We start from the raw sequence: 10,965 nt of genomic DNA on the forward strand, positions 1-10,965 counted from the left end.
GGGAGCACGGGGCTCTAGTGGGCACATGGCCTAATGGGCACGTAGCCTAGGGAGCACGGGGCTCTAGTGGGCACATGGCCTAATGGGCACGTAGCCTAGGGAGCACGGGGCTCTAGTGGGCACATGGCCTAATGGGCACGTAGCCTAGGGAGCACGGGGCTCTAGTGGGCACATGGCCTAATGGGCTCTGTAGTTGGTAGGAGTCATCTGTTCTAGGGGAGACATGGCCGGAACAGATGGTAGACCTGTCGATATGCTGCAGTGAGCATAATGTGTCGAGGTGCTTTCTGTGAGCATGGAGGGACCCTGCTGATGAGCTGGAGATCGTGGCCTGAGCCAGTAAGTAGAGTTGTAGACGTGCTGCAGTGAGCATAATGTGTCGAGGTGCTTTCTGTGAGCATGGAGGGACCCTGCTGATGAGCTGGAGATCGTGGCCTGAGCCAGTAAGTAGAGTTGTAGACGTGCTGCAGTGAGCATATCTCTTCATCTAGTTGACAGTAATCGCAGGGATTCAGCCTATCATAGCCGTGTCGAAGAAGAAGGTCTTCTAGGTATGGAACCTTGCCTTGGCGGCTGTGGAATTGTGAACTCTGATCAAGGACGTCTCTGACCTCCTTCTTTAGGTTTAGAAACCTATATTTATGGTGGAGGTCGTGCCTCCCTCTTAGGATTTGGAAATATTCATTATATCCTTAGATAATAGAATATTTCCCTTTTTCTTAAGGGAGGTCATATGTATCGGAATACTTCCTCTTTTTGTCTGATCTAGGGAGACTCCTTCTTGTCCAAGCTGGTACCTTATTAAAGGAAGATTTCCATTTATCCTAAGGTAGGATAAAAATCACTCTGCCTGGAAGCCAGAGGTAGGACCCATACCCGGAGGCAGGGACCCAGGCCCGGGGGTAGGAACCCGGAACCTGGGGGCAGGAACCCGGAACCTGGAGGCAGGAACCCGGAAGCTGGAGTAATCTCTTAATGGAATATTTTTCCCCAACAGGTACGCTGACTAGAGCTCCTTTGATCGTGTGGAAAGTGGCCAAACAATCGCCATTGAACTCAAATTTTGTCTCCTTCCAGAGCAGTCGAGTGAGTGGTCTTGCAATTTTGGAGAAGTCATGGATGAACCTTCTGTAGAAACCAGCATGTCCGAGGAAACTCCTGATTCCTTTGACAGAGTTTGGAGGCTGTAAACTCATCATCACATCTATCTTTGCTTTGTCCACTTCGATCCCCTTTTCTGATATTTTGTGACCAAGAACAATTTCATCACGCACCATGAACTGACACTTCTCCCAATTCAGCACGAGATGCTTTTCTTCACACCGGTGAAGTACCCTGCACAAGTTTGACAAGCCGACAGAAAAGGAGTTCGCATAGACGCTAAAGTCATCCATGAAAACTTCCATTATGTCCTCAATTAGGTCAGTGAAAATAGACATCATGCAACGCTGGAATGTCGCAGGAGCGTTGCACAGCCCAAACGGCATTCTCCTGTAGGCAAAAGTTCCATAGGGACACGTGAAAGTCGTCTTCTCCATCTAAAAAGCAGTAATATGGGTGGTTAGCCAACTTCTCAAGCATTTGATCAGCCAACTTCTCAAGCATTTGATCAATGAATGGAAGCGGGAAGTGATCCTTTTGTGTAGCCGTATTTAATTTTCGAAAATCAATGCACATACGGTGACCGGTTACTATCCTGGTAGGTATCAATTCATTCTTTTCATTAGCAACCACAGTGATCCTCCCTTTCTTAGGAACTACACGAACAAGACTAACCCACTTGCTATCAGAAATTGCATACATTACACCAGCTTCTAGAAGTTTCATTATCTCTTTCTTAACAACATCTTTTAGATTTGGATTTAACCGCCTCTGATGTTCTAAAGAAGTCATCGATTCATCTTCTAGATGTATTCTATGCATGCACAAATCAGGTGAAATACCAGGAATATCTTCTAATGAATACCCTATTGCTTACGGTATTTTCTCAATTCACACAAGAGTTTTGCAGTTTTCACATTGTTGAGCTCATAGTTCACAATGACAGGATATGTGGAATTAGGTCCAAGAAACGCATACCTAAGTCCCGCAGGAAGGGACTTTAATTCGATCTTTGGAGCCTTGAGTTCGCTCCAGGAATCATCTAGCAGGCTGGCCATTTTGTTCCCTTGTTTAGGAGCAGTCGCTCCTTCTGGTGGAATCTGATTGCTCGTCTCCCCCAGACTTAGGAAAGCGACCATCTTCTCAATGCTTGTACACGAATCTAGCATCTTTTCGTACCCATCAGCATCAACGTTGCATGTGTTCTGCTCAGACTCGGCTCGTATTAGGACCACTTCCAAAGGATCATCCGCTAGGATTTCTTCAATCATCCCTTGTTAAGGGGTCAAGGCGGAGTTCTCGTCGTCAATCGTGAAGTTCTGACAATCTAGCATAGGTCGTTTGAGCAACTCGTCCATCTCAAACTTCATCACAATATCTCCTAGCTGGAGATCGATTCTCCCATTGCGCACATCAATGATTGCACCAGCTGGGCATAGGAAAGGTCGGCCTAGAATGAGAGGGTCTTTCGGTTCATCTTCGAGCTCCAGAACTACGAAATCCGCCAGAACAGTGGTGTTGCCAATTTGAACTTGTAGGTCTTCGAGAACACCTACTGGCAACTTGACTGATCTGTCTGAGAACACCAACGAAATCCTGGTTGGCTTGAAGTTGGTTAGTCTCATACGTTTTGCAACTGAGTAGGGCATGAGATTCACACTGGAACCTAAATCACATAAAGAATAGGCAACACTGTTTTTCCAATCTGAACCGAGAGCACAAATTTTCCAGGATCTTCCAATTTCCTGACTGTTCTGTTTTGAAGGACTGCACTGCATTCTTTTGAGACCATCATGATATCGCTGTCTGCAGAGGTCTTCCCAGAGATCATTCCCTTCACAAGACTGCGCATTGAAGGAATCATCTGGATTGCGTCCATGAGAGATAGCTTGACATTCAACTCCTCTAGCATCTTCTTGCACTTCATCTCTTCGCAATCCTTGCGTGACTTCTTAGATGGGACTGGGTAGGGAACTTTTGGATTGTAGACGCGAGTAGGAACAGGCTGCTCTTGCGTCATAAGAGCTACGGGTTATATGACAGTTGGCTGTTCTGCGTCTTGTTCGTCGTCGAGGACATCCTCAAGTGGAGGTTGTTCTCCCTCTTTATGTTTTCCCTTCTCTTGAGCAGTGAGCTTTTTGGAGACAGGATCTGGGAGATGTCTTCCACTTCTCAATTTGACTGCGTTACAGTTCTTGGGATTCTTGTATGTTTTCCCAGGGAGTGTTCCATGTTGCCTTTTGATTGTTTCAGCAGTTTGAGCAATCTGAACATCCATCTTCCTTATGTGGCTTGCTACAGCATCATATTTGTTATTCATTCGAGTGTTGATCTCGTTGGTAACCTGGTTCAGTGCTTTTCCTTGAATCTGCTGACCCTGCAAAAGTTGTTGCATCATTCCCTTCAGTTCATCTGGCGGACCGCTCGCGGTTGCTGGAGCAGCTTGCGGATTGTTCTGCTTGTTCCGAAACTGGTTCTGAGCATGGCTGAAGATGAACATCTTTCCATTCTGATTCTGATTCTGAGGGTATGGCTTCTGATATCCAGGGTTTTGGAACTGATTTCCCTGAGACCTGTCGTTGGGGTTGTTTAGATTGGTCTTGTATGAGAACAGATGCTGGTTGTTCCTCACATTAGGGTTTGGATGGTAGTTCTTGAACTGCAAACCCTGATTTTTGACGTAACTGACCTCTTGCTGGTTTTCTTCTAATGTCTTGGTCTCTGCTGTAGCATCAGTAGCACCTGGTTCCATGGTGGCTTCTTCCATTACATGGATCTGGCTCTGATTGTTCTTGAGTAGCTGATCAACCTTGGCGGCGAGGTCATCAATCTTTTTAGTGTCCATGTTGTGCACCTTCTTAGAACGGCCAGTCTCCTCGTTTTTTTTGGATGAACTAGCTGCCATGTTCTCTATTAGCGCGTGAGCTCCTTCAGTGGTTTGGGTCATGAAGTCTCCATTGCTCGCTGCATTCAGAGCATTGCGGACCTCCCAATCCACACCATCGTAGAAGATTCCTAGGACATGGTCATCGTCAAATCCGTGATGAGGACACTCTCTGAGGGTATAATTGAACCGCTCCCACGCTTCATTAAACGGTTCGTTAGCGAGCTGCTTGAAAGAAGAGATCTTGTTCCTTAGGGCAGCCGTTTTTGCTTTCGTGTGGAAGTGACCCAAGAAAGCTGCTCTAACCTGTTCCCAAGTAGTTAGGGAACCTGTAGGTAATGACTTAAGCCATCGTGAAGCCTTGTCCGCTAGAGAGAATGGAAACAACATGAATTTGATGAAGTCGGGTGGGACGCCGTTTGCACGAGTGAAACTGCAATTCTCTTCGAAAGCTTCGATGTGTTCCATTGGTATCTCAGCTGACAGTCCATGGAACATCTTTCTCTGCACTAGATTGATCATGCCGGGTTTGATCTCAAGATCCGCCCTTTGACATGGCGGTGGAGCAATAGCAGAGCGCGTAGCAGGGATGTTACGCGGTAAATTCCTCTTACCGATTGGAGCAAGTGGTTCATGTTGTGCAGCTTGTTGAGCAAGCCAGCTGTGGTGCTGCAATCGTTTGCTGCATTTGTTGCATCTGTTGCTGCATCTGTTGCATAGAAGCAGCGATTTGTTATGGAGTGCCGAAGTTGTCCATTGTGGTGGTATTCGGCCTTTGTTGACGGTTTGTTCGTTCTAAACTTGCAAGTTCCTGATTTGTAAGCGAAAGTAATTCCCCTTGTGTATTGCCCCGAGTATGTCAACTGGTCATGCACCTGGGTTATTAGCTGCAAAAAGGATTAAACAAGTTAGAGGTCTTAGACTAAATAAATAACCAAAAATAAAAGCAAAAAGCTGGTCCCCGGCAACGGCGCCAAAACCTGATACACTAAAATTGGATCTTTGTCTACTGTCAAATTAACAATGTAATTGTAATATCTTTAGATTCAATTCCAGAGGACCAGTTTACACTTTATCTTTATGGGATTAGAAATAAGCTAAAACAAAGTGGGGTTTTTAAAATAGTAAGGTAACGTAAAGAACAAGTAACAAGGTGAGGTTGTTTTCGAATTGATTAAAAGCGCTAGTCTAGGGTTTCTTTCTTAGTTAAGGAAATCGTAAGCCAAACAATTATTAAAGTCCAGTTTACACAAGTCTAAACTCGGATCACTCATGTTGAAACAACCCACTGTCGTGGTGTTGATTCCTTTGTAGATCGGTCTTGATACCTAAACTCTCGTTTGGATTAAAACGCGATAGCAAGCTTTAGAGATCAAGTCCGATATGTTCACAATATACCCTAATATCTACTCTCGCTGACTAGGGATGCAAAGCTCATTCAAATCACATCAAGTTATCAACCAACGAAATTGGTCAACCAATGAAAATTTGAAAGAAAAAAAACAAGAGTATACTACTACCGACTAAACTAATTACAAATTAAGAACAGATATGAATGTGACGATCTTAAGATGTCTTATTTATCCTTCAGCTCACGAATCCAAAACCCTAGAACCCTAAACTAACTCGGTGACTACTCAGACATAACACAAGAACAGAGAAGCATGATTTCTGAATAATACTGCATATAATAGATAATAGAAATCAGAGGGTTCAGGATAATCTTCTCTAGGAGATAGATGAGGCCTTCTCCCTTACAAGTAGCAATCGCTAAAATCGCAAAGCTCTCTTAGGTCTTTCTTGCGTAAAAACTAAGGTAGGTCATAAAGCCATTAAAAGAAGAATATATATAGGAGCCACAGGCGGCTAGAGAGAAAAATAGGAAAACTATTAGTAAGACATACATATCACACTCAGGCTGCTCCGCTCAACTGTTCTGCGTGAAAGACTCCAAATCACACTCTTTTTCTCCTATTTTCCTCCAGCTGGTCCATCTCAATTCCAATGCAACTCCAGACCTGTAATGACTCAAAGGGACTGAAAAGACTCGATAAATCCTTGAAAACTATTAGTAAGACATACATATAATGTGCCAAAAACACAATATATCAAGAAGCGTCGGTCGCTTGTTGAATTTTGGCTATGTCTTGCCTCATCTCTTCCATGCATGTAGTTAACCACCCGATGCTATCATTCAGTGGATGGTACACACCATCAAGCTTCATCTGGAAATCACCCTCATACTTCTCTTGGGCTCCACAGACTCCATAAAACATCTCATTGATCTCGTTCTTGGTGTAGATCTCTGGTACCAGCCTTGTCTGTGTGAATAAGCTAGCATGTTCAGGAAGACATATGTAGCTTGGCTCATCTCTCGAAGCTGTTTCCAGAAGTCTTCTTATATCTCTGTTGTGAACACGAATGGTGCGTCCCTCTAGATCTCTTGCGTATCCCTGATCATCTCTGTAGACTCCATACTCATTTTTCTCTTCCCAGTAGAAGTACCTCGTACCGTAGAAATCAAAGACCCTTCTGCCGAATTTTGGACGTTTGTCGACCGATGTTGGGACGTCAACGTCGATCGATGGTCGAGTGGGATGGCGAGACCTTTGTGTGAAGCTTTTGCTATGCTACCAGCTGTGTCATAGAACTCTTTTGTATCCTTCTGTTGGTATTCTGGAATGTTGCGTTGATGGACGAACAAATTCTCTGCTCCATTGGCTGTCTGAAGGGTGTCTGCAATATCTTTCCGAGATACGTTTAGTATACGTCCGTCTATTGCTCTTGCGTAGCCATCTGGGTCCCTGAAAACACCAAATTCGTCTGGAGTTAGATACTCGTTATTAAATTTATCTTCTTCGCTTACAGTGGTGTTTGGTTTAGAGCGGATGTCGATCGATGTTGTATGAGAAACGTCGATCAATGTTGGAGGATTGATGTTGATCGATGGGCGGTTTGCTCTGTCGATCGGATGGCTGGATTGTGTTCTTCCCCAAGCAGCTTCTGATCGATGTTGATCTGTTTCATCGCATCTTTGCATGTTGAGAAGTTCCTCATATGTGAAACCTTCATGAAGTTCGTCTTCTCCTGGCTCATACATAGCTGTTTCTACAGCATAGCTTTCATGATGGTGATCATCTGCCCAACTGCCAATCGAGTAGTCTCCTTCTTGCACACAGTCGACTTATGCGTCGATCGATGAGTAGTTGCTGTGTCGGTCGATGCTCGTTTCCGGTTTCTTTGATGAGGTTGAGTATCGATCGATGGTGAGCATGTCATGTCGATCGATGGTGCATTCCTTTTCCAAGAGGAATGATGTAGAAGTGTATCTTCCTCATCCAGGATGGCTTTGTACTCAGTAGCTCATTCCTCCTCATAGTCCTCATCATACTCTTCTGTATGCATGTTTTGTCTGGTGTACGCGGTAATAGTGGGGTTGTAGTAGTCGTTTTCCCAATCGTCTGGAATACTATCGACCGATTCTTTATGTAGTGTGTCGGTCGATTTCTGATGGCCACTGTCGATCGATGTTGCAGTGTGAGTTTCGATCGACGCCGAATGTTCTGTCTCGTATTCCACTCCACAGTGGCAAGCTGCAATGATTCCTGGATCATTGATTCTCCTGGAGGACGTTTTTGGCTTCTTGACTGAAATGGGGTCGTAGTGGGTATGAGGATCTATGAGCGTCAAGCACAACTNTGTGAATTGCCCAGGATCACTCTTCTTCTTCAATGTAACCATCTTCCTCATCTTTTCTCTAGCTTCACATAACATTCTCTTGATGTCTTCTTCTTTCTCCCTTGTCTATCTGAAGAACATCCACAATCTGTGAGTATAATAAGCCTCCTCGAACGGCTTATCTATAGGAATCCGAAGACTCTTTTTCGGAAACTTTCCTTTTCCTTATCGTTGGCCCCCTCTTCAGATGCTTCTCCACTTTTTCCTTTCTTTTCCTTAGGGTTCTTCCCATAGGATCCCTATCGACTTCCATTGAATCTTCTCCATCATCTGAAGGTATCCTGACGGTCTCTGGTGGGTTGTCTGAAGGTTTCGGTTTGGGCCTGAATGCATTAAGACGTGCAACATCTATCTGTGGCATCTGCACTCGGTATGTAATAGGTGCTCATCGATCGATGGACGATGTCGGCTGTCGATCGATGTCGACATTGGTTTGTCGATCGATGGTGGTGGCAGCATGTCGAGCGATTCTTACGTTATCAGGGTTGGGCGGATGTGGGTGTTTTGCTGCGAACTCCTCGTGAGTCAGAATCCTCACGACATTGCAAGATGCGGTTGACTCCATAGGTGTCATCGATCGATGCTCTGGAGATCCTATCGATCGATTTGGACTGGGGACCGTCGATCGATGTTCATGGTATGGCGTCGATCGATACCAGTGCGATCCGCCAAAGCTCATCAGACTTTCTACTTCGAAATCTCTTTCTTGCAGCTTCTCTTCCTTCACCACTTGCCAGAAATTATCCCCAATGATGGAATTCACGTGGTGTTTCATCACATCATCTCCTACCCCTCTTGTCAAGGCTTCCTGCCTCTTAACAATTTCTCCTGTCTGAACAACCTGCATCTCCAGCTTCTTCACATGGGTGCTCAAAGTTTCAAACTTTATGTTCAGGTTGGTGTAGATAGAATCAATTTTCCCATTGAAGTCCACTGTCATGCGCTGCTGTGCCTCAAGAACCCTATCAAGCATCTCTTCAATCTTGCTCTCTTGAGTAGGCGGCGATGGCTTCTGGTAGTAGGAATTTCCATAACTCATGTTGTTGCTGTAGTTGTTACTGTAGGGTTTCTGGTACTGCGAACTCTGTTTGAAATTACCCCAATTTCCATAGGAATTTCTGTTTCCACTCTGGTTTCCAGATTCTTGGAATCCAGTTCCACCAATGAAGTTCACCTCTTCTTCTTCCTCTGCTCTACCCTCTGTGTCTACAGCTTCTGCATCTTCAACCAAGCAGACCTGCTTACTAAGAAGCTTGTGAACACTGTCCAGCTTTGCCTTCACCTCATCTATCTGATCATTCCAAAGGATGGTGGCAGACTTTTCCCTTTCAAAATCAGTGTTCTTGGTGTTGTTGCTAGATGCTAGGTTTTCAATGACCTTCACTGCCTCCTCTGGATTTCTGGTGTTGAAGTTCCCATTGCTGGAAGCATCAAGAGCCATCTGGTACTGCACTGCGATGCCTCTGTAAAAAGTACTGAGCAGTTGTACTTCATTGAATCCATGGTGTGGACAGTCTCTCTGCTAAGACTTGAATCTGATCCAAGAGCCTCTGAATGATTTTGCAGGCTTCTGAGTGAATGTAGCAATCTTGCTCCTCAAGTCTTCAGCATGTGCTTCATCAAAGAAAACTTCATTAGAATAGTAAATAGATATCAGATCCTGGTGGTAACTGCTTAAGCCAATGCGAAGCTTCTCCAGCAAGTGAGAACTTGAAGAGCTTGCATAGGAGATAATCCTCAGAGACTCCCTTGACATTAATAGCAGATATCAGATCCTCGAACCTCTCCAAATGGTCCATAGGATGCTCGTGAGATAATCCACGGTAGGGTATCTGTCCCACGAGTGTGTAGTATTGTGCCTTCAACTCGAAATCCCTCTGAATAGTGGAGGACGAATGGCTGATCTGTTGGTGTAGAACTGATCTGGACGGTTGTAGTCAGCCAATGTTTTGGGTCGCGCAGCCTCATCTACAGGCAGAGTAGTTCCTGTAGCATTAGCATCAGACTCAGGGATTGCAGCCCCCTGAGCATATATCCTCTGACCTGTTGCATTACGCAGATGACCGTCCTGGTCATGAAGGTCTCCTCTCTCATCTCGTACAAGTATCAAAGTCGCAACCATGTCTCGCGGCTCAGTATCGGTCGATGTCCGGGCTGGAGTATCGATCGATGTCGGATGGACGATGTCGGTCGATGGAAGATGAGTGTCTTCGGTCGACGGTGGTGAGCGAGTATCGGTCGACGGGACTAGTGTCTGGGTCGACGTCTTGGTCGACGGTGGTTGAACGAAATCGAGCGGCGAACATGTGATGTTGTCGATCGATGAGGAGCGCGCTTCTTTACGGATTGAACGCTCCAAACTTGCAGGATCTGGTGAGAATAGCAATTGAGTTTCCTTGTTACTTCTAGTACTGCTGGGCATGTACCTGAAATCCAAGAAAAAAATTTGTGTCAGAAACTTAACAAAAATTAGATTGAATAAGCGATCAAGGCTCCCCGGCAACGGTGCCAAATTTGATACCACTCAAATTACCCTAAGGAGTGATTTATACTCTCTCAAATAAGAGGTCGAGTTTTAGTACTTAGGGATCGAATTCATAGGGAGCTAGAGAACCTAAGAAATCTAATATGATTTGCTAAGCAGGATGTTTGAATGATTTAAATGTAAATTGCAGTTTTTATCAAGCAAGTGTTTGCTCAATTGATTGGTTGAGGTTTTGGTGCTTAAAAGGAAATAGCTAGACTTAGAGTTTTTATTCAGGAAACTTGGGATTATAATCCTACAGATGCCTAATGAGTTGCATGTATGATAATGTAAAGCTCAACTACTTAGTCAATAAATCTATCAACTTTCGTATGTTTGGACTTGTCTATTAACTAGATCTAATGATCTCAACTATCGTTTGTCGATCAATTAGAAAGTGTCGAACGATGATCCTATATGGATATCTATCGATGATCCTATAGGGATATCGATCGATTCACCTTTCGCTCCGTCGATCGATTATTCAATAATGATATCGATCGACGCGCTTCTAGTTAAGCTTTATGCGCGGGTTGAATGGTAGCTTACTAAGCTCACTAGATCAGCTCTCGCCTTACTCATAGCAAGAAACTTAGCTCAGTTAGAATGTTTTCAGGATGAGAATGAAGCTCTCGCTTTTATCTATCAATCCTAGGGCAAGTTCTAGGTAGCTAATCCAGAAACATGCATTAATGAACAATCCTAATGACAATTACCA

At 44.5% G+C, this 10,965-nt stretch overlaps 2 protein-coding genes and 1 pseudogene across 2 annotated transcripts; all 3 read right to left on the reverse strand.

Moving 5' to 3' along the window:
- Positions 1–841: 841 nt before the first annotated feature.
- Positions 842–2,372, reverse strand: LOC106302470. The gene is made up of 4 exons (XM_013738973.1): positions 1,979–2,372; positions 1,693–1,814; positions 1,126–1,538; positions 842–938 (listed from the first exon to the last, which is right to left on the reverse strand). Exons 1-4 carry the CDS (start codon positions 2,370–2,372, stop codon positions 842–844), a joined length of 1,026 nt encoding a protein of 341 aa, XP_013594427.1.
- Positions 2,373–2,378: 6 nt separating this feature from the next.
- On the reverse strand, positions 2,379–3,121 carry LOC106302471. The gene is made up of 2 exons (XM_013738975.1): positions 2,875–3,121; positions 2,379–2,767 (listed from the first exon to the last, which is right to left on the reverse strand). Exons 1-2 carry the CDS (start codon positions 3,119–3,121, stop codon positions 2,379–2,381), a joined length of 636 nt encoding a protein of 211 aa, XP_013594429.1.
- A 12-nt stretch (positions 3,122–3,133) lies between these two features.
- Positions 3,134–10,965, reverse strand: part of LOC106302472 — a 16,144-nt pseudogene continuing 8,312 nt past the window's right edge.

The sequence above is a fragment of the Brassica oleracea genome, chromosome C7, assembly GCF_000695525.1.
Source record: "Brassica oleracea var. oleracea cultivar TO1000 chromosome C7, BOL, whole genome shotgun sequence".
In the NCBI taxonomy this organism is placed as follows: Eukaryota; Viridiplantae; Streptophyta; class Magnoliopsida; order Brassicales; family Brassicaceae; genus Brassica; species Brassica oleracea.